At 33.0% G+C, this 23,618-nt stretch overlaps 5 protein-coding genes and 1 non-coding gene across 7 annotated transcripts; 4 read left to right on the top strand and 2 right to left on the bottom strand.

The window, feature by feature from the left end:
* The first annotated feature begins 209 nt into the window (after positions 1-209).
* On the top strand, positions 210-1,855 carry LOC127257320 (cytokinin riboside 5'-monophosphate phosphoribohydrolase LOG1-like). The gene is made up of 7 exons (XM_051283693.1): positions 210-449; positions 575-672; positions 769-799; positions 912-1,011; positions 1,093-1,163; positions 1,250-1,393; positions 1,470-1,855. Exons 1-7 carry the CDS (start codon positions 327-329, stop codon positions 1,569-1,571), a joined length of 669 nt encoding a protein of 222 aa, XP_051139650.1. The 5' UTR covers positions 210-326; the 3' UTR covers positions 1,572-1,855.
* Positions 1,856-4,466: 2,611 nt separating this feature from the next.
* LOC127256845 (uncharacterized) lies at positions 4,467-6,549 on the top strand. The gene is made up of 4 exons (XM_051283062.1): positions 4,467-4,584; positions 5,114-5,206; positions 5,334-5,663; positions 5,737-6,549. The coding sequence occupies exons 2-4, from the start codon at positions 5,129-5,131 to the stop codon at positions 6,337-6,339; spliced, it is 1,011 nt and encodes a 336-aa protein (XP_051139019.1). The 5' UTR covers positions 4,467-4,584; positions 5,114-5,128; the 3' UTR covers positions 6,340-6,549.
* Positions 6,550-6,705: 156 nt separating this feature from the next.
* Positions 6,706-6,787, top strand: TRNAS-UGA (transfer RNA serine (anticodon UGA)). Its single transcript has one exon. It is a non-coding gene; the product is annotated as a tRNA-Ser (tRNA).
* A 172-nt stretch (positions 6,788-6,959) lies between these two features.
* On the bottom strand, positions 6,960-9,092 carry LOC127256870 (protein disulfide-isomerase LQY1, chloroplastic). The gene is made up of 5 exons (XM_051283092.1): positions 8,817-9,092; positions 8,633-8,716; positions 8,450-8,501; positions 7,272-7,428; positions 6,960-7,105 (listed from the first exon to the last, which is right to left on the bottom strand). Exons 1-5 carry the CDS (start codon positions 9,018-9,020, stop codon positions 7,084-7,086), a joined length of 519 nt encoding a protein of 172 aa, XP_051139049.1. The 5' UTR covers positions 9,021-9,092; the 3' UTR covers positions 6,960-7,083.
* A 5,172-nt stretch (positions 9,093-14,264) lies between these two features.
* On the top strand, positions 14,265-16,753 carry LOC127257252 (putative HVA22-like protein g). The gene is made up of 7 exons (XM_051283637.1): positions 14,265-14,487; positions 14,995-15,035; positions 15,120-15,218; positions 15,285-15,341; positions 15,453-15,516; positions 15,595-15,801; positions 15,874-16,753. Exons 2-7 carry the CDS (start codon positions 15,004-15,006, stop codon positions 16,273-16,275), a joined length of 861 nt encoding a protein of 286 aa, XP_051139594.1. The 5' UTR covers positions 14,265-14,487; positions 14,995-15,003; the 3' UTR covers positions 16,276-16,753.
* A 48-nt stretch (positions 16,754-16,801) lies between these two features.
* On the bottom strand, positions 16,802-20,809 carry LOC127257251 (transcription factor E2FC-like). Of its 2 annotated transcripts, none has more exons than XM_051283636.1 (13): positions 20,373-20,809; positions 19,663-19,804; positions 19,527-19,580; positions 19,365-19,450; positions 19,160-19,248; positions 19,028-19,079; positions 18,352-18,404; positions 18,230-18,280; positions 18,099-18,147; positions 17,944-18,009; positions 17,790-17,866; positions 17,501-17,660; positions 16,802-17,399 (listed from the first exon to the last, which is right to left on the bottom strand). In XM_051283636.1, exons 1-13 carry the CDS (start codon positions 20,640-20,642, stop codon positions 17,325-17,327), a joined length of 1,224 nt encoding a protein of 407 aa, XP_051139593.1. In that variant the 5' UTR covers positions 20,643-20,809; the 3' UTR covers positions 16,802-17,324. The 2 variants fall into 2 exon arrangements, with proteins under 2 accessions (XP_051139593.1, XP_051139592.1); XM_051283635.1 differs by having other exon boundaries at positions 16,804-17,399; positions 19,028-19,082; positions 20,373-20,807.
* Positions 20,810-23,618: the final 2,809 nt, after the last annotated feature.

Raw genomic sequence — 23,618 nt, 5'->3', positions numbered from 1 at the left:
AAGATCCCTTTCCATCACAATTCCTTGTGTAGACTTTCCTTTAGATCGACAACGACGACACCAAATTCTTGCTCAGAATAAGATGTCGCCACGTGTAGGGCAGTGATTGGGCAAAATAATTAATGACATAGAGCATGCAATTTGGATATGTATAAAAAGGAGACCAAACCCCATCCTAAAATATTCCCAATTCATTCCATCTATATATCCTCAAATTAAATTCTTCTTACTGTATATACATACTGTCCCCCAAATTAAACCAAACAATATATACTATTATTATTATTATTATTATTATTATTATCATTATATATATATATATACCGATGGAGAAGATTAAGGGACAAGGTGATGAATCAAGATTCAAGAGGATATGTGTGTTCTGTGGGAGCAGCCCTGGGAAGAACCCTAGCTATCAGATGGCAGCTATACACCTCGGACACCACCTCGTACGTCGTCAATTTCATAATTAATTCATTAATGTATTTAATTATTCTAATATACACACATATATATATATATATAATTAATTGTTTTTCAATTGAAATTTAATTTAATTGAATTAATGGTGCAGGTAGAGAGGAATATAGACTTGGTTTATGGAGGTGGTAGCATTGGCTTGATGGGCCTCGTCTCCCAAGCTGTCTACAACGGCGGCCGCCACGTCTTAGGGTAGCTAGGCTAATTAATTACTATATTAATTACATTATTAATCAATCTCATTAATTCTTATATAGTAGTATTAATTAATCTTGAATGTTGGTGCAGAGTGATTCCCACAACTTTAATGCCCCCAGAGGTACGTACGTACGTACGTACGGTTCGATTCATACATCTACCTGCATTAATTAATTAATTAATACGTATGAGAGTAATTGATTAATGAAGGGAGGGCAAATGTGTAATTTCAGATAACCGGCGATCCGGTCGGAGAAGTGAGGGCGGTTGCCGGTATGCACCAGCGTAAGGCTGAAATGGCCCGACACGCAGATGCTTTCATTGCTCTGCCTGGTAATAATAATAATAATAATAATAATAATAATTAATAATAATAGTTGTCCTAGCTAGCTAAGAACAATTGCATGCGAACAGGTGGGTATGGCACGTTGGAGGAGTTGCTGGAAGTTATCACGTGGGCTCAACTAGGGATCCATCATAAACCGGTAATTATTATTATTATTATTATTATTATTATTATTATTATTATTATTTAAATCCTATATATAATTAATTATTTAATTAATTATAGGTGGGTTTGCTGAATGTGGATGGTTACTACAACTCACTCCTGTCCTTCATAGACAAGGCTGTCGACGAAGGCTTCATTACACCATCTGCCCGCCACATCATCGTCTCTGCCCAAACTGCCCAGGAACTAGTCTCGAAGCTTGAGGTACAACTCCTTCCAGCCCCTGTCAGATTCTCGACACGTGTCCCCTCCCTAACCAATTGCTCTTAATTTGGTGCAGGATTACGTCCCGATACAGAATGAGTCTGCAACGAAGCTGAGTTGGGAGAAGGAGCAGCAGCAGCAGCTTGGATTTATTACAAAGTCGGAAATTGGTCGTTGAAAACCGCAGTTTCCGTACGAGTCAACAATGTACGTACGTACAGAACATGTATCACAGACAGGAAATATGTACAAACATCTATATCTATATGTACACAATTATATATATATATATATTTGTAGCCATTGGATTCTTTTCATCTGATTTTATTTATACACCACAAAAAAAATAATATATTTGTAACGGAATTCCGTCCCTAACGTTCATGTAGCTAACGTAATTCCGTTCGTAATTCCGTCTCTAATGTCATTAGTAACGGAAAAAGTAGATTTAGAGACAAAAAAATTTTGTTACAAAAATAATTTTTTTTGTAGTAATAAACTGTAATTCACTTTGGGTTAATAGAGTTTTTATTTTCTTTCAACTATATACTTCTTCTATCATTTAAATTTATATTCATTTTTATAATAAAAAAATATTTTCTCCTTTCCCTCTCAAATTTTTTTTTTTTTTTTGATAAAATCAGCACACTAACATCAAGGAATCAACATTCAATTTCACAAGGTATACAACATAATATTGTATCGTGTAGAAGTAAGTAAACAATATATTATTATGTACTGTTAGAATATATGTTTTATATTAAATTGTTATGTATTATTATTTATGTGTTGTCTGTCTTTTATATTGTACTATAATTGAGTCAAATTAATATTATTTTCGAGGAGTCTGGCATAAGAAAGCTAACATGACAATAGATTTCTAGTTAAAGGTAACTTGTCTCGTTTTATTTAAATTTGAATTTTTATAAGACATGAATAGTTTTGAAAGAATTGAGAACAAAGTGGCGAACAAACACATAAGGCGTGAACAAAGCTCTTTCATCGAGTGTCCGATCATGACAAGACTCGAGGAATAAGCCCGGCTAACTTATGAGGGTGAAAATACTAAACTCAAATAAATCTGTCCTTTGCCGACAAATTGCAAAAGCACCCCCAGCCTTTCAACATCAGGGAGTTTGCCTCCTTTACCCCAAAGTCCCTAAAAAGTGTGTTTCTTATAAAATTGACCAAGAAAATCGATGGTGCACATGCACTTAACACCACAAAATAAAGAGAATGGTTTGACTTCATTACAGGGGTATGTTGTTAATAATAGTAGTAGTAAGTGGGGTTTGACTTTTTTTTTTTTTTTATTGGAAAATAATTGAGACCATGATGATGGGCAAAATGCAAACATATATGCTTATATGGGTTGTCTTACAGTACGTGTGTAACACACCAAAAAAAAAAAAAAAAGATACATTTTTAAATAATGTATGTTTTACTATTTGAAATTATATGATGTTAGTTCATATTTTGCTTATTGAGTATACTCTAGTGGCATGTATCTTGTGATGAGATGAATGATAGTATATATTGTTTGTACTATTGTAATATTTTGTTAGTTTATATAATGTATTAATATAAATTATTATATCATTGATGTATATTTTATGTATTATCCGTCAATATTTAAAGTATTCAACACTATATTGAAGTGAAGCGTATATATATAATATTACCTATGTCTATTTATAAAGTTTATATCTGTTTTTTTGCATATTAATTTTTAAATATTAATTATTATATCAAAACATAGTATAAATGAAAGAAAAATGACAAAAATATTTTTATTAATGTCTTATAATACAAATATAATGACATTTGTATAAAAAAAATATACAAGTATAAAAATATTTTTATTGGTAAGTATAATAACGCAAAAGTTAAATATAAATTTATTAAGTTGACGGATGGAACAAGAGTATATATATATATATATTCTTCATAATTAATACTCCCTCCGTCCCGGTGTAATGTTGTCGTTTACTTTTTGTACGTAGATTTTTTAATATTATTATTATAATGGGTTGTAGTGAAAAGGACGAAAATGCCCTTATTAGTATTGTGTAATATATAGTATTGTGTAATATAAAAGTAACAACATTTATGTAATATAGTGTAAATTGAAAAGGTATTTATTATGTTAGGTAGGTAGTACAAATACTAAATTAGGAAATAATAACCTTGTTTTGGGACGAACGAAAATAAAAAAATGACAACTTTTCGATGAGACAGAGTAATTATTATTTGTTTGAAAATTTGTGTGGAATAAGTAAACAAGACATGGTTAGTCTTATCCAACACATTAAGAATAATTGGTCCATAGAAGTCCATGTCTAAAAGTGGGTGCACCAAAAAAGGCCCACTCATGCTTAAAATCAGCACCACAATTAGACTTTTTTCACTCTTCGGTGATAAGAATGTTGTCACAATCTGAAATATAAATATTTATTTGATATAATATAAATAACAATAATATAAAGTTCTGAAACATATTCTTAAATAAGTTTAGTTAAGGTGTTGAATTTTTTAAATTCAATATCATCTTTATACTTTAAAATTTAGTACTTTTAGTTTCTGTAATTAAATAATATATTATTTTCAAAGCATAAATAGAGTGCTAAATAAATGAAAGTAAAACATATATACAATTATTTTATAAATAAAATTAAAGAATAAAAATATTAATTTTTTTATATATTTATATTAATTAATAAAATAATATTAATTTTCAATTTATTTTAAAACTCTAAATACCCTTTAATTTGAGAGGGAGGAAGTATTTAAATAAAAAAAAATTAAGAAAAAGAAAAATCCACCGAAAACCCCCAAAAGAGACAGACTAGACGTTTCAATTCATGGTTGCGGTGGAATAAGAGATCCCCGAGTTTTGTTAGCAAGACCGGGACCTTTGATCCTGGCCCGATATAAAATATGCAGGCTTAATTGTTGTTGATTTAATGGGCCAGGTGGCCCATTTATTGTGAAAGGCCCATAATTAAAGCCCAGTGACTAAACCCTCGTCGCTGAAGCAAAAAATGATATCTAAATGCATTCATTTACCCTGATTTCTTCCCTATTTTGCCCATAAATATTACCTGCTCTAAAGCTAAACCTAGCGTCGTCGATTTTCGGCTGGGGGTCCTCTGTGTCCGGATTTCAGTGTTCGCCGGGCTCTTTTGGATGAGGTACGTGTTTGCCCGTTCATTTTTACCTATTTAATCCGTGTAATTTATAATTTTGTTTGTGATTGAAGCGCGAAAGTTGGTGTGTGATTGATTTGAAATTTTACGTTTGATGATTGATTTCGATTCTGCGGATTTAGTTAGAAACCTTCCGCGCGTTTGATTTAGGGTTAAGGTCCAATGCAAGTGTGATCGCCGCCCTTCTCTGCGCTTTTAGTGAAATCTGTGTATGAAAATGGAAAGTCTCAGCATCGGCAGTCAATCGCTGTAGAAATTTCGTTTTGGTGTTATATAACAGTTTACTGATTTCGTAGAAAATACAGCAGATAATTCATGTTGATTCATGTAGATCAATTTGTCCTGATTGAGCAGTAGAACCATTTCAATTCGGATTAATTGTTCATAATATGATATGTAGGTTTGTGATAGAATATGAAAAAGTGGTTCTACTTTTTGTTAATGCATTTCTATTGAGGATCAGTGTCGAAAAATTAATGTGTGAAGGCAATTGATGAATGTATGCTTTGAGTAGGTTGTAATTAATGTGATGTGGCAAATGCTTGGCCGGGAGCAGAGCCAACGCCTAAATTACGAATGCAACTTTTGGGGCGATGATCAGCCCGTGGTAAGTTTAGCCTCATTGATTGATTTAACTCTGCAACGTGTAATTCCTGCATCGTTTTAAATGGAAATTCTTAAATGGAAATTACATGTGAATTGAAAGGAAATACTTTTGGTTGATGATTAAACAGATGGACAGCGAAAGCAATGATCAGCAAGCTAAGCAAGATCGTCTGAGGACAAAATGGATGCCTGCGCTAGATAAGATCTTTGCCGACATAGTTGTGGATCACATTGTCCAGGGGAACAGGCAAAACAATGCATTCGATAAGAAGACATGGAACCAGATCCGGGAGGAATTTAATCGACAGACAAATCTCAACTTCAACAACAACCAATTGAGGAAACATCTTGATGTTCTTCGCACGCGCTACCACCATCTGCAATCATCTTATAATCAAAACGAACCTATTCAAGATCCTTCTTGCTACATGGGATTCGACCTTTGGGAAGATATTGGGGTACAATTCTTTTTGCCATTTCGTCATTTATCCATTAATATGTTCGAATCATTGACTATTAACATTATTACAGGCACAATCCAAGAATGATCCGGCAAAGGGAAAAGAGTGTCCAATTTACCAACAATTATGCACAATATTCGCATCAGACGCCGGTGCGGATGGAAAATACGCCCAATCCAGCCACTACGGAGAATTATACAAATCTCCCGGAATTACAGGCATCGGCCCTTCAACCACAGCAGATGGCGCAAGCCCACTTCCCGAAACCCCGTCAACATCAAAGCTACCCGATGGCAACATATTTTCGCCCCGTAGCACCGGCAAGAACATGATCGATAAAAAAAGGAAGCGCCCTTTGGAAGCAAGCCCCGAACAGGGTAATAATTGGGATCAAGAAATAGGCGCCCCCATGGTCGAAGCTATGTTAGACATGATCAATTCTTCGAAGTTGAAAGGCCTTACGAATTCTATGTTCGATGAAAGATTCTCGATCAGCAACTGCATAAAGGCGCTGGATGAGATCCCGGGCATCGAAGACAACGTTTACTACGCTGCATTGGACATGTTCGAGGCTCCAAGTTTCCGGGAGACGTTCATTTCTCTCAACGGTAATCAAGTAAGGCAAATGTGGTTGCAGGGTAAATGTCGCGGCCGTGGCCTGTTCATAAATTGACCGATCGTTCTTACATGTTTTACCCGGCCGGAACTGAATTTTCGGAATCGCCGTTCTGGCGGCTGAGACTTGTCTGGTAAATGTAAAAATTTTATGGGTTTTTGGGAGGATTTTTAGAGCATGGTTTGGGAAGGATATGAATGAAAAGTAGAAATGATCGAACAGTCTTCGTCTTGGTCGAAATAAGTAGATAACAGAAAATCTTTAGAATTTGTTTGCTTGTGTTTTTGCATAGGATTTTTTTACAGTGACAATGAAAATTAAATGCTGTAAAAAATTTTCACAGAAATATATTCACATGTTTAAATTGGTTTGGATATATTGTAATAGTTATAAATATAAATTATTAAGTAATGATAACAAGAAGTCGATATGTCCGAGTGGTTAAGGAGACAGACTTGAAATCTGTTGGGCTTCGCCCGCGCAGGTTCGATCCCTGCTGTCGACGTTTTAATTTATAGCTTTTTATTTATAGTCACCCGTAATTGTGTTTAACATTAAAAATATCTTTATATGTATAATTTTTTTTTTTAATACAAATGTTATTTTTTTGAATTTCTACTATATTTTTATATAATAATTTAAAAATAAATATGAATGGTTTTGACATGACAAGATCAAAATTTGAAAATGAAATTAATTGAAGTTGTTGTCACCATAGCAACTAGTGATATTATAACAACAAAATAAAAGGCTATATGATTCTGATTCTGGTCTTCTCCTTTCTTCCTTTTGAGTCATCAGTCAGTCATCATCCTTGAATTCTCTGCTCATAACAATTACATTACAAAGAGATTTTTAATATCTTGAAATTAAAAAACTACTGGCTTTAAGATTTCTAATATATATTATATTCTCTCCATAAAATCAACATTCAATTCAAAATATTATAACGAATAAACCCATTAAAAAGATTTAGTAACATTGATTACCTGCGGTCGAGGTAGCGAGGCTGAATACCGGTGCCCTGGCACGTCGTGCAGACGAGGGAACCGGCTCCATCGCAGTTGATGCACCGGGACACTTCTTTCTCGCCACCCCCGAGCTCTGCAGTCACCGAACCCGATCCAAAGCATAATCTGCATTTCTCTGAAACAAAGTCCATTGTGTCCCATAAACCCATCAAACTTTTAACTTTTCGACACCACATACAACAGGCTATAATAGAAGCTCGAATTTGGCGATACACCAAGAACTAGACTGTAGTAAAATGAGCTCTGCATATATATAGAGTGGCGGTTACTGTTACGAGATATAAAATTTAATAGACAACACATAATATAGAGACAGACAACTCACGATAATAAGAAAACAACACATTAGTCGTGTGGATATAATGCAAATACAGCAAATGAACGGACTGCATACTATATTGAGACAGACAATCTAAACACATGAATTAAGTTAACATGATATACAACACATATCTGATATAGTCTCATACAACATATACACTTGGGGTGTGTTTGTTTGGGGGTTTGGATTTTGAGTTGGGATTTGAATAGTAAAAATTTTGAATTTGAATAGTTGTATGATGTGATATAAATAGGTGTTGATGTGATGTTTTGAATGTAAAATTGATTTTTAGTATAATATAAAAAATAAAAAATAGGTGTTTGATTTGATATTTTTGGGGGGAAAAAATTGGATGAATAGTAGAAATCTTATTAAATCCCCCAAACAAACACACCCTTGATAAATTGATTTCAACATAAGAATTATATCAATACGGCACACCTATATATATATTTATTTATTTAACACCGCATATATTGTAGTACTAAATAAAAGTTCGGCTATGTTCTTTCACTTATTTTTTCCTATTACACATGCATTATTTTTATATTCCCTACACAATTAGCTGGATCTCACGTAAAATAAAATAAAAAAAAAAATTCCAACAATCTCCCGAAACAAACACACCTTAATTGTTCCATAACCATTGCGATGTGTGTATATATCAATCAAACAACAGCATTGCATCAAGAAATCTCCCAACGATATGTGGATGTTATAAAAGCCCTAATTTGTGCAAAAATCAAGAACCCTAAATTTATCAACAAACTTGATTATATATTGGAAAGAGGAATTATGGTGAAGGAAGAATTACGAGTGCCGCTGCCTTCGCAGGGAAAACAAGGCTGAGTGTTGTCTCTTTTAGCCTGATCATTAATCAAACAAACAATTAATGAATAACAATTCTCAAATCAAATCAAATCAAATTTGTGCCCTAATTTCACGAAATCAATTAATCAATCAATCAATGTCGTGATATTATAGAATGGAGACCTACAGCATTGTCGATTTGTGTTTCGTAGAAAACAGGAATCCCAATCCCAACTGCAACGCTCACAACTCCAACTGTAATTGCAACTATCTGTGCCCCAAATTAAACCACCATACATACACTCACTATAAATATATATATATATATAGAGAGAGAGAGAGAGAGAGAGAGAGAGGAGAAATTGAATTACTGTGCTCTGGTCGAGTTCAACAGCCCTAAGTAGTGGATATGAGCAATCTCGAGAGCGACGATGATTTTGAAATCTGTTTGGCGGTTTCCTTGAAAATGAGGAAGAAGAGAGCTTAATGGGGAGATGGAGGAAGGGAGAGGTGAGGCCAGAAGCTGGGGATGACGAAGATGAAGACGATGGGGGAGGGGCACCCAGGGCCAACATCGCGAATCAATAATTTTTTGAATTTTGTCAACTTCGTTGTGTTGTGTGGATTTCTACTAGCAATAGCAATAGCAATGGCGGAATATGGATTGTGGATGGTGTGGGGTCTGATTCGATCTGAACGAACCATTCATTCCATTCCATTCCATTGCCACGACAACACTCACTACACTTGTTCATCTTCTTCTTCATTTGGATTTGGATTTGGATTTGGGTTTGGGTTTGGGTATGTAATCTCAGGATTTTGGATCTGGGCTCGTACGGACAAATACATTATTCCGTCAAAATCGAAACTTGTTGGGCTTTAGGGTAGAATAGTTTGGGTCTGCTGTTTAAAATTATCCTTTATATGTTGGAAAATACTTCATTCTTTCCCTATAAAGTGTTTATTTTTTTTGTTTTTTTTTTTTAAATTTTTTTTCCACCCGTTACACATCATTTAGACCATGCGCAATGGAGATACCACTTTTGGGTATCTCCACTATTTTTTTTTATCCACGTCACATGCCACGTCAGCGGAGGGAGATACTCTCTTCTATTTTATATTCACAACAAAATACTCATTCTAATTTTTTAATAAATTTTTATTTTCATATTATATATATTATTTTTTGATTATAATTTTAATTTGTAGTATTAATTATTTATTTAATTGCTTTAAAATTTAAATTATATTTTATTAATAATTAATTATTAAATTACCTAATTTGATTTGTTGAATAACAAAATTATATAATATTTGTATTTATATATTTTAAATTTTAAATTGATAAAATATTTTAAAATGTATCATTTTGTATTAGAATATAAAAATATTATAAATTATAAAATTTATATAAAATTGAAATATAACAATAAATTCAATATAAATTACAAATACAAAACCAATATTATATATATTATATATATACATATATATACATATAAGTGTCATGTCACATGGCAATAAAATCACATCTTCCCCACCATTGCGGGTGCCCTTATTTTATTTTATTTTATTTTTTCTTTCACCCGTCACACATCACTTATTTTATTCTTTTTTTTTAATAGTTATATCCTTTAATTTTATTTTAAATTTTAAATTTATATTTTTTAAATTTTAATTAGTTATTTAATTATTTTTATTTAAAATTTTAATTATTTGTATTATATAATTTAATAAAATATATTTTAATTACTTACTAATTATATTTTCTTAAAATTTTTGTATTTACGGTAACTTAACACTTTGAGTAGAACGAGAAAATAATTAATTTATTTACATGTTATGTGTGGTTTGTATTTTGAATTTGATATTTTTTATTTATTTTTTATATATTAGATGTGAAAAATAAGCTGATAATATAAAAATAATAGATTTTCTATTAATTTTTTATAGTGAATAATATACACAACATAAATATTGTGTGAATATATGTACATATTGTATTCTTTTATAATATTAATTTGAAAATATGTCAAAAATAAATTAATTGGAAGAATCCATCCTAAATTTATTTTATATTTTAAAAATAAAATATATTGATGCATTCCATTTTAAAAGTTGAATCCAAAATAATCCCAAAATTGAAACCACTTTTTGGATTGCTTATAATTTTCTTGTAAGATCTCCCATATTTGTTCTTAAAGCTTGTAGGTTTTTTTTAATATATATATATATATATAGATATATTTGAAATGAAATAGGGATTAAATGTAATAGTTTAAATAAAATTTTAATTGAGTAGAAAAAAAGTTTTAAAATAAACAAACAAACAAACATTCAAATTACTAATGTTAAATAAAAAATATTCGCTCCATCCTTCACCAAAATATATTTCCATTTTTTTATTTTATAAATTTTTTGCTATTATATAAATATAGATTTATCATTATTATTATTTTTTTCTAATAATAGTTTTTCATTATCAATAGAAGTCCCTAAACATATATGTATATATCAATTAGAATTCAATTTCATTATTATGTGTGTTTGGTTGTAGTTTCAAACTGAAGTTTTAATTTGAATTTAGTCTAAATAGCATTTTAATGTGATATTTTGTAAAAATTAATACTCCCTCCGTCCCAAAATTATATTATGAGTTGTGTTCGACACGAAATTTAAGGAATATTGATATTATATTCGTAGTATATCAAAAGTACAGGTAAAAACTTTTTTGCCCTTGTGAGTGTATTAGTGTAAAAAATAGTAGCAATTGTATAATAATAATGAAAAAATAATGATAGTTTTATAGTGATATAATTATTTGTATAAATAAAATTATTATTTTGGAACGGATAAAAATGATAAACAGATCTATTGCATTGGGATGGAGGGACTATATCTTTATTAAAAATAGTACAAACGGAATATTAGTAGTTTGTATTTGAAATACATCTAGTACTATTGTGTTGGTTAGGTTTTTTTTTTTTTTTTTTTTTTTTTTTTTTTTTTCACTTGTTTTAAATTTTGAGAATGGGATGGACATTATTAAGTAAGTTGTACTTGAAAAATCTAATAATAAGCATACTTATTACTCTCTCTTTTACTTAAATTTATTCATTTTTTTTTTCCACTTAGAACTATTATATGTTTTTTTTAGTATTTTTTTAAAATTTTATAAAATAAAAATTTATATTTTCACCTTTTTTTTATTATTATTCGTATCTTATCAAATGAACATACAATTAAATAATAATAGAATGGCTAGTAAACATTAGCAAATATAAGGGATGGGCATGAAGGGACAAGCAAACAACCGTAAAAGTTGGAAATCATTACAAAGCATGTGCGTATATAACATAGGACTAAGAGTACTGGTGATGATGAGCTGTGAGTTGTAAATTTGTAAATTCCCTAAGTAAGATTCAGATTACCCATACCATTAATTACCCCATTCTTAATTGATTTACTTTCTCCATCCCATTCAAAAGGCTAGATTTACTTTTTATAAGTAAATTTTTTAATATTAGTATTATATTGGATTATAATAAAAAAAAAAACAAAAATATCCCTATTAGTATGATATAATATAAAAATAATGGTATTTGTGTAATATATTGTAAGTTGAAAAGACATTTATTATATTAGATAGACAGTACAATTACTAAACTAGGAAATGATAACCTTATTTTGAAATGGACGAAAATAGAAAATGATATCATTTCAATGGAATGGAGGAAGTATTTTAATTAGTTACCATTTTTCTTTTAAGTTTTTTCATGCACAGTGTCAAGAAAATTCGAGTATGTTTCTTTAGATGGATTTGAAAAAAAATTGGTTTGAGTTTGATATTAAAATAATGCATGATGAAATATTTTGTGAGATAAAAAAATGAATTTTTTTCGAAAAATACAGATTCCAAATAATAAAAACCTGGAGTTTTAAGCAAAAGTAACATACCTAAGTAAGCCTAATTGGAATACAAGAAGGGTTCAATTTGTCCCTCATTAAATGCCCTTTATAAGATAGGCCATAATAAATTAAAATTTTGTGGTAGACTCTTTTGTAAAAAGTAATTCTTCAACTTAAAAAAAGGAATTTCAACCCACCCCCCCCCCCCCCCCCCCCCCCAACAAATTAATAAAAAGATATGCCTATTGAGTGTTGAGGTTTTACTATTATTATTATTGTTATTATTATATTTTTTTATTTTTATTGAGTGTTGCAACAAGAGATTTTATCCCACACATACATATACACATGCATATTAATTATGTGACCGTTGTTGGGGTGTAATAAAAAGTCAAATGCTTTGATAATGAATGATGCCACTCATGTGGTATGGCCGCACGATACTTTATTGTCTAATTCTACCAAATATATATTTATGTGAGCTATAGACAAGTTTTAATTAATATTTGTTTAATTGTGATTTTTAATTGATTTAAATTTTTATTTAAATATTATTTTAATGCGACAGTTTTATAAGGAAAAAATAATATATTTTTATTAAAAATTATGTAGAATAAATAATACTCCATTCGTCTCAATACAATAGTCTTATTTATCATTTTTGTTTGTTCCAAAACAATAGTCTTATTTTCATAAATAATTATATCACTATAAAACTTTTCTTACTTTTTCATTTTTGCCACTACTTTCTACGCTAATACACTCACAAAGACAAAAAAGTCTTTTATCCATACTTTTTACCAACTACCACCGATATATATCAATATTCTTTAAATCTCGTGCTAAACTCAATTAAAATTAATAAACTATAGTTTTAGGATGGAGAGACTATTGATTTTGGTTTAAAATGTTCAAAAAACAAACTTAGGTAAATTACAAATATTTTAAAAAATATATAAATATGTTCAAGTAAATTAATCATGTAAGAGTGATTTAATGCTTTTTAGAAAAAAAATAATGAATAATTAAAATCCGAACATGTCCTCCAAACAAACACACTTCAATAGTTATGACATATTTATAAATAAATATAATATTTAATAAAATAAATTAAAAATATGTAATAATATTATTATAAATAAAAGAATTGCATATTTTAATTAGTTTAAATTCAAAATTGCATATTATGTATTTTCCTTTATTAATTATAAATATATATATATTTAACAAAATATCGTTTCAACCATTACTTAAATCAAAATTAGTTTAATTTGAAACTAGGGAATGAGACTGTAAACTAATAATTTTAGGAATTTGAAAATTTTTAAAATAGTAAAAAATTAAGTATTTTTATATAATATTTTATAAAAATAAGATAAATATATAATATCATATTTTAAAAAACTTATTATTTAATAAACAGTGCCAAAACTTAAAAAAAAAGAAAAAAAAAAAAGAGAGAGTAGAAGAAGAAGAAAAAAAAGGACTTTGAAGGTAATAATTTGCGGAAAGCAAAAAGGGTAAAACTCACTCGAAATGGATAAGCTGCACTTTGTGTCTTCATTTAATTATTATTATTAACAATTTAATTAAATTAAAAGCGGGGAATCTGCAGTGTTTTTGTTGCCTTTTGGTTTAGCTCCATACTTAACACTTTGTTCCTCTCATCTACTATAAATTTATTTGTTATTAGAAGCTTTATATGACACTTTTCATTCCATTTAAAGAATTCTAAATATATATAATTATTGTCGATAGTGTTATTTGAACTAATTAATGCGAAGCCTGCTTATCATAAATACCAACGGCTACGATTGATTCTATTAGGCCCCCACGCTAAAATGGTGCACCCGACCACACTAGATCCCACCTCGTGCCTGGGGAACTCAAATAAATTCAAAGTGTGGAGGCGATAGATGCAAAGCAACTCATCCAAGCCAACTGCACAATCGGACTCCGCTCCATTACGATCTCTTCCGGCGCCGACACGCTAACGGTTAACCGTCGTTGGCCGGCGATGGTTCAATTTTGTGAAGATCTCAATTAGATTTTGCTCGTCAATCTCGGCGCTGCTCAACCTCAAGCAACGGCTATTTCCTGTCGTTTTGGAGCTGAATCGGTTGGATTACATAGGTATGGTTCAGTTATGTTGCTGATTTCAGGTGCTTCAGTAAGCTCTGTGTGTTGTGAAATTTGTCTTGTATTGAGGAGGAATGGTGTTCATTCTCATTGTGAAAAAGTTTTCCTGCTTGTCCTAGTTGTTGTTGTTGTTTGTTTTGCTGTTCTCTGAACAGTCGTTCGATTCATGTGAATTGGAGAAGCTAAATGTGATGCTTGGAGGAAAGAAGAGGATGATTCTCTAACTATTGATCTGTTTCCAGTTGGATTTGTTGTGTTCTAGACTGAATAGAAGATAAGCACGATTCACAAGTTAGAAATATTCAGTAAATGTTTTTTCAAATTTCCATTTGATAGATTGGCAAGTAGAAGGGGAAGGTTCTGCAATTCCTCGTGCTGCTATTGGATCTTAATTTCTGATAGAAATATTAAAAGAGGAGCGCAGTTGATTGTTCACAGCGCCATTAGTATATGGAAGTGAAAATTGTAAAAAGCAACTTATTTGTATTTTCTTCATCACAGGGATTCAAAATGATTGGATCTATTCTAACCAGAGGACTTCTGTATGTGCTTCAATCTCTTTTCAGTTTATATCAAACCAATCATTTTCCATACTATTTCACAAGTTTCTCCTTCTGATAATGCAGGCTGATATTTGGCTATGCTTATCCTGCGTATGAATGCTACAAGACTGTGGAATTGAATAAACCTGACATCCAGCAGCTTCAATTTTGGTGCCAGTATTGGTATATATCTTCTAAGATACATCTCTGATTTACCTTCCGGGTTTCACTTTCATCTTTAAATCCCAGGATCTTGGTGGCTGGTTTGACAGTTTGTGAAAGGATTGGCGATACATTCATTGGCTGGTAAAACTTACATATTTTGTACCTAAAACACCATAAGATTCTTTGCATCTTTTTCCCAATACAGATTGGTAATCTCCATCTTTTTCTCCCCACATTTTCATGACGGTGAAGGCTTCCGATGTACGGTGAAGCTAAGCTGGCCTTCTTTATATACTTGTGGTTTCCTAAAACTAAGGTTTGTGATGCATATACATATACATACTTAGTGTACGTCATAGTGATGTAATTAATCTCTACGTTGAATTGATCCCAGGGAACAACATATGTTTACAGCTCGTTCTTCAAACCATACATTGCAAAGCATGAGACAGATATTGATAGAAATTTATTAGAATTGAGGACAAGAGCAGGAGATATGGCAGTCTTGTACTGGCAGAGGGCTGCAAGCTATGGACAGACAAGAATTTTTGATATCTTGCAGTACATAGCTTCGCAATCGACTCCTCCAAAACCCGCTCAGGCATGCCTTACCCCTAACTCTTTTGTAATTTTAAGTTCTTTTCAAGCAACTAATTTATTCTAAACTGTGCAGCCACAGCAGCAAGGCCCAAGAGCCCAGAAACCCGGGGAATTGCCATCAACCAACAAATCGATAGGCGAAACAAGAGAAGAACAATCCCCAGCATCTCCATCATCAGCAAGTTCCTCGGCTTCTTCTAACGAGAAGCAGGATACAGCTGAAGAAGTCCGAACCCCGAAAGATTCAAAAGCATTGGTAACAGCTACTACTGCCCCGGCAACTTTGATCGAACAAAAGGCTACACCGACACCATTGTCGGGTCAAATCAGCAAGAGTTTAGTACCCACGGAGAAGCAGGTAATGCAAATCGATTCGGCGCCTAAGGAAAACAATCAACCTCGCCCACAAGAAGTGATCTTGCAGGAAGCCACGAGGGTGACGAGAGCAAGGTTGAGAAAAACGCGCAGCAAATAATCCGGGTAAGACAAACGATTCCTTCTCACTTGTAGTTTAGACAAGTGATTGCTGTGGTGTACATAAAAATCATCTCTTTCTCATGCCAAATTCGATTTTTCTAAATTTTTTTCTTTCTAACAATGAGAAAGAGATGTTATGTTTCGAGCTTTTCTAGAACAAGTGCGCTCAATTCTAGAGTTCCTATAGGCAAATACTCGATTAAGATGGAACATCTAAATCCGAGATATCACAAATGCAACTAATCATTCAGGAGAAGAATGATTTTTTCAAATGTCCAATTTTTTACTATTTTCAAAACTCCAAAACTTTTATCAAAGAGTGTTATATTTAGCAGTTCCTATTGTTATATAAAAAAAAGGAACATTGGATGAGTTTGGTCAGTCGTCTACATCAATGTAGGCATCAAAACTGAACCCCACCCAATGTTCAAAAATGAGGCATTCTATTCAACAACCATCACTCATTAATTCATCACTACCAAACTCCACACTATTTTTGCCTTTTGAATTTATTACAGGCAAAAAAAGCACCCGAAGATGCTCAAGCCAACCACCTAGGATGCTACCCGAATACCACATCTAACCGAAACACTGTCCTTGGTCGATTTCGGACAGTTTGTAAGGAACTACAGATGTTAAAAGATGCATTAATCCTATCGTTGTTCCATGATAATTTGCCATCAGCAAAAGTGCACAGAAGATAACGAAAGACGAAACACAACACATGAAAACGGAAAGACAATTGTAACTAAATCGGCAAATTGCACAATCTATGCTTTAGTAGCTGAAAATTTTACATTCTTGAGGTTTTTGAATGTAAAATGACACCTTTCAACTAAGCTCCAATGTAAGCCCGCTTATTTTCGACGTGTTAAAGAGTCTAATGGAAAGTGGCGACCAATAGTTATCTACTGCATTCGGGTGCTTAGGAAAATTATAAATGAAGCATATATACATTACCGATGTGATTTGGTTTCTGTTCTCCCAAGGCGGTGAGTTCTTATTCGGAGCTCCTTAAATCAGCCGTCTATTAAGAAGTGTTAGTTGCTACATTTCTTCTGTGCTCCATAAATCCGATACGCTCACTTTATTATCTGATCTCAACCAGTAGTCATCATCAATCTGCATGTAGGAAAAAACAATCGGCTATTCAATAAGTACAATTTCCTTGCCGTGTGAGGAGGCGAAACAGATCAGTTAACTGAGGCCAAAAGCGAACTTACGCTGCTGTCAGATGGAACTATTTTCTGGACTTCAGATACCTTTTGACAATTACTTGAAGGTATATACTGATCATCGAGCCTTCTGCTACTGGTCCATGTCAAAGAATTTGATAATTTCATGTGTTTGACAGATACATCGCCACTTCTCGGCTCCTTTTTGCTGAAATTATATTACAATATTTTTAGAATAACTGAATAGGGTTCTTGTCGCAATAACTACTAGAGTAATTAAGTGTCTTGAGTTCTTTTAAGTTGTGTCACGAGTTCATAATTTTTTGCAATTCTGTACCTCATGAGATACACATCAATTGGTGCAGTTGTGCTTCTTACTATGAGTCTGTATTGCTTCTGACAAAAACCGATGTCCTGTGAAATAAATAATACCCAAAAGAAGTCAATACACATGAAGAAAATTTGTTAAAATTGGTTAGGAAAACATGAACCTCATCTGGATCCGGGACTTCAACAGAGCTTGCACGAGGAGCATGAATGGCAATGACCGTTTGATTCTGTAATAGTTTATTTCGGATGAATATGCATATTTAAGCATAGTACATATTAGGTTAATATCAATCAAGAAATTGCGGCAGTAGCAAACCTTGAGGCACGGAAGGCTTAGAATATCTTCCTCAGTAACAAAAAGATTCCTACAGATGCCCAAGTTTCCAGAAGAATAAGAAATGAAATTTCTAATGCAGAAAATATCAAGATGTAACATTCGAACCATACTTTTGACAATTCTGATCAGACGTTAACTGCCTCAAACTCGCTAGTTTGTCCCTGGATAAAGATTTGTAGTTAGGAAAGCACCTCAAGCAATTCAATAGCAATTGATGTGTTCTTAAATAAACCTTATGCAATCATCAAGCCTCGAATCTTCCTGTTGTAGACATTTAACTTCAGCCTGTCATGGCAATATATGAACGTCAGTGGCTAATTTAAAATTTATAGAGGAAGGTCACACCACCCCTTCATTAAGTCATACACATTACATAAAATAAACTTCAATATAACATTAAGCTAAAAAAGCCATTTAGAAGTTGAATTTGTATCCATTTACCAGCAAAAAAAGTCTTGCACAAAAACCAATAACATATAATTAAATAAATAGTACAGTCAACCTTAGCACTAATGAACTGGAATATAGTTACAAGACTAAGCCTCAATCAGAGTGAACATAATGTAAGCTGCTAGCAAAGCAAAATTCATGGCTTCCATTGTAGGACATGACGCGTGGACACAGCAAAATGAACGAGCTGTAAAATGTCCCGAAAAAAAAACATAGAACAGACAGAGACATAAGCCAGGGATAAAAATTTGTACATGTTTTAAATGTGAGATATTATACTTGCAAGCATAGTTGAAAGCACAATATACATGTAATAGAACTTGGGCAAACTTTTTAAAGATCATCGCTTTATTGCAACAAGATAGTTTAGTGTGATGGAAGGGGATGAGTAAAGTATGATTGTTTTGCAACATTAGGAGGTGCCATCAGACGAAGTAGATGGAGTAATATAAATGAACCTTCAAGCGAGAGACTTCATCACTCAGCGAGTTTGGTTGAAAGAACCCCGATCTTCTGTAAAAATTTAGCTCCATGATTAGAAGGAAATATTTTGAGAAAGATACAAGTGCACATAAGTGAAAGCAGCATACTTCCAACGTATGTGGTTCTTAGTAGTTTTTTCTATCAAACCAATCCCTTCAAGAACATTTGTAATATCATAAATTCTTCTCTTCTGAACCTGCATAGCAATCAGCAACTAATAAGGTGTGGGCTCCCATATACGCTTTTGTCCATTGCAGTTTATTTCAACCATGACGCAAAGGTTTACAAGCATCTTAATAATAAAAAGGCAACCTCCAAAATTTCTGCAGTTCTGTTTAGATCAAGAGTACCATCCTTCGCCTCCTGGATAAGCTTGATAAATTTCTTCGTCAACAACCCTGCAATAAGACAATGACATTTGGTATTTTCTAGATTCCAGTTAAGGGTTAGTGTAGTTTATTGGAAACAACTCACCTAAAGAACTGTCGTACCGACAGCAGCCAGTTAGATTGAAATTTTCGGCTGAAGCTGCAAAATAATAACAGATAGCATGATTACACTATATTCATAAAACAATTAAACATGCTCAGATGCCATGACTTCACTCTACCTAACTTTGCTTGTTGGCCATTAGTTTTGGCATGTTTTGCATATTTAACTTTTGTGCCACGTCCACCACCAACATAAGACGGAGGCCCAGGTGAAAAATTGTTCATTTCTTCCACTTTAGGAACTTGCATAACAGCATTTGACTATTTCAAAAAGGTTGGAGCATCAGAATTTATGTTATGGAGATCAAAGGCACACACATCTAATGTAATTAAACCAGGACACTAACATTATTCAGATAACTACACAAACAAGAGGAGAAATTTATCATACTCCAAAATGATTATATATCATATCTTGCAATAACTTTTAAAGGTGTATCATCAAAATTTTAAATCAAGAATGATGCAAAGGCTAAATCTCCGTGGTAGCCAAAACTGATTCTGCAGTTCAACGAAATTTACAATCGAATAACATTTTTATTGTTATCTCATGAAACAATATTATCAAATCGGCACTTACAAGGTCGTGATAATGGAACACATACAATACAAGAGTCAACTAATAAAATTCCGAAACTATGTTCCTTTCACGAATCATAAACTATACACAGTACATAAGAACTACATTCACACTATAATTAACAAAACAGGGAGCAGTAACCACCAAACAGTGGACTTCATTTCAAGCATTACCAACACAAAAACTCTTAAACTCAACTTCAAGCATCAACTAAAAATTCGCCACGAATAGCTCAAATCCAGCAATCACCTGATCACGTTGAGGCGCCGATTGCGTGTTCGGAAAGTGGTTCAAAGAGAGCTGAGTGTCGATTCCATTGCAGTTATTCGCAATAAACCTATCGCAAGCGAGTTTGCAATCGCCGGAGGAGTCAGAAGGCGACGCCATGAATGCAAAAGGATTCTGCCGCACACGGCCGTGGCGCACCTCCGGCGACTGACGCGGCGCCGCCAAATGCATCCTGGAGAGCGGCATATTGAGGCTGAGATTAAGGTCCAAGCTCTCTCGAGAAGCCGACATGGCCGGCGTTCAACTCCACCGGAAAAAAAAAAAAGAAAAAAATCAATCGGAATGAAGGCGAAGAAAAATCGGAAAAGTACTGATGAGGAAAAATGGAAAATGAAAAAACCTAATGAGGAAATAGTTTGAAGAGAGCCAAAAAGGAGGGTTTTTGTTGCAGTAGAAAGCAGCGGGAGTGGAGGCGCTGCGTTCGAATCTAGACGGTCCCCGCCACGACGTCGTTTTGATATGGGCCTAATGTGGGCCTTATAGGCCCATTTTAAACTACTGGGTTGTGTTAAAGGACATTGAGTTTCCATGTGGGCCCAGAATATAGACGGAAAAGTTCGAATTGTTTGGGCCCACCAATAATAGAGTGGCAGGACATTTTATTAAACGAGTGATGGACCACTTCAAAGACTCAGGCTAATTAATAATTGTAATGCCTGTACTACAAGCATTAGCATCACATATTTTTGTGTAACTGATGACGTGGCGTGATGACTATAATATATTGATTTATTTATTTATTTGTGATAACGAGTGTATTTGATTTGAGCTTCAAATTCAAATAATGGCGGGTTTGTTTGTTTTGTGATGTAATTTAAAATTTATTTTATTATTGTTTTATGATATAATTTGAATGTGAAAATTATTTATAAATATAAAAATAATAAATATATTAATATATTAATATTTTTTGAAAAATATGTATAATTTTTTGACAAAAAACACACGAAATCTCAATAAAAATATATTATTGTAATTTACATAACATCAAATAAAAATATGATTTAAATTTAAATTTAAATTCAAATTCAAAATCCAATTATAAATAAAAACCTAACAAATATAGGATTTTGATTTTTTATTAATTTGTTTAAAATTTAGGAAGTTTAATAATATAAGAAGTTGTTAAATGATGAGTAACATATTTATTTATTTATTACTCCCTTCACCTGTCCTACTATTTTTATAAAATAATTATATAATTTAATCTTATTTAAAAATTTTAATTTTTAATTTTATTAATTTTAGATAGACTAATATATTATCGTAATTTTAATCTCAAATTATTTTTATTTGTAAAACATCGTAGCCGGGACGGACGGAGTAGTCTTTTTTTAAGTGTTGATTTGCTGATTAGCTTTAATAATCACTCTAACAATTCTAAATATGACACATAAACAACAATAATAATAAGATTGCATTTGTTTTGTGATTTGATTTGATATTTTATTTTTTAATACCAAATATAAGAAAATTGTATAAATAATATAAAAATAATACTGTTCTCCCAAATTTATTTTGTGATTCCCAAAAAAATATAAATAAACAATACAAAATATTTTATAAAATATTCAATTTCAACTAATATATTTTTACTTTTACAATAATTCCTTGTCAAACACATAAATTATCAATCCAGCTAGTGTCGTACTATATTAATTTTTTTCAAAAATTGTCTTAAAGAAACAAAGCCTAAACAATAGCACTAATAATAAACAAATTATTTCCTTGTTGATTTTTAAAGAATGTTTATTGTGTTATGAACACTGTTGAATTCAAATAATTTGAAGATATAAGCTCCTCTTTTACTTATGTTTTTAAATATATTTCAACATTATTCATTAAAACTTATCTTTCTACAATATGTTACATGAAAAATCTACATATTGTTGAAAACTAACATAGCACCCTATTTATAATAATAATTTTTTATTCATTTTTTTTACTATTTTCAAATCAATTCAAAATTTTAAAACGAACTAGATCACCAATTGACCAAACCTTTCGCAGGTCCACCTATAGATTACTTATTACGAGTTCTTTTTTCTCTAAACGATAACGCTTGTTGGACTTCTCGCGATGATGCGGGTCCGTCGGCGCTGTGCGCAAATCCTCGTTTGCAATATACGGCTGGACGACAGGTCTGTGAACGGCGTACATGGTCGTCGTTCTTGATTTTTGGCCGCGACGTGCATCGCAGGAAATCCCTTTTTTGATGCATACATATTCAAAAAAATACTTGCAGGAGTTTTTTGGGACACCCACTCTGTCTCGATGGACGGCTGTGCGGCATTCGTACGTCGGATCACGAGTTCGCTGCTGTCTGCCTGGGCAGACATCGACAATGATCCTTTCGCAGGTTCACCTATAGATTACATGTTACGAGTTCTCTTTTCTCTAAACGATAACGTTTGTTGGACTTCTCGCGTTGACGCGAGTTCGTCGGCGCCCGTGCGCGAATCCTCGTTCGCAATATACGGCTGGATGACGGGTCCGTGAACAGCGTACAAGGTCGTCGTTCGCGATTTTTGGCCGGGACGTGCATCGCTGGAAATCCATTTTCGCTGCCTACATATTCGCAAAAATCCGCGTAGGAGTTTTTTGGGGCGCCCACTCTGTCTCGATGGACGGCCTGTCCGACATTCGTACGTCGGGTCACAAATTCGTTGTTGTGTGCCGAGGAAGATATCGACAATGACCCTTTCGCAGGTTCAACTATAGAATCCTTGTTACGAGTCCTCTTTTCTCTAAATGATAAGGCTTACTGGACTTCTCGCGTTGACGCGGGTTCGTCGGCGCCCGTGCGCGAATCCTCGTTCGCAATATACGACTGGACAACGGGTCCGTGAACAGCATACAAGGTCGTCGTTCGTGATTTTTGGCCGCGACGTGCATCGCAGGAAATCCATTTTCGTTGCCTACATATTCGCGAAAATCCGCGCAGGTGTTTTTTAGGGCGCTCACTCTGTCTCGATGGACGGCCTGTCCGACATCCGTACGTCGGGTCATGAATTCGCTGTTGTCTGCCGGGGCAGACATCGACAATGACCCTTGTTCAACTATAGAATCCTTGTTATGAGTTATCTTTTCTCTAAACGATAAGGCTTACTGGACTTCTCGTGTTGACGCGGGTTCGTCGGCGCCCGTGCGCGAATCCTCGTTCGCAATATACGGCTGGACGACGGGTCCGTGAACAGCGTACAAGGT

This window comes from Andrographis paniculata, unplaced genomic scaffold (genome assembly GCF_009805555.1).
Source record: "Andrographis paniculata isolate CXL003 unplaced genomic scaffold, ASM980555v1 Contig57END, whole genome shotgun sequence".
Classification (NCBI taxonomy): domain Eukaryota; kingdom Viridiplantae; phylum Streptophyta; class Magnoliopsida; order Lamiales; family Acanthaceae; genus Andrographis; species Andrographis paniculata.
Note: the sequence above shows the minus strand (reverse complement) of the source record. Positions and strands in the feature narration are given on the sequence as shown.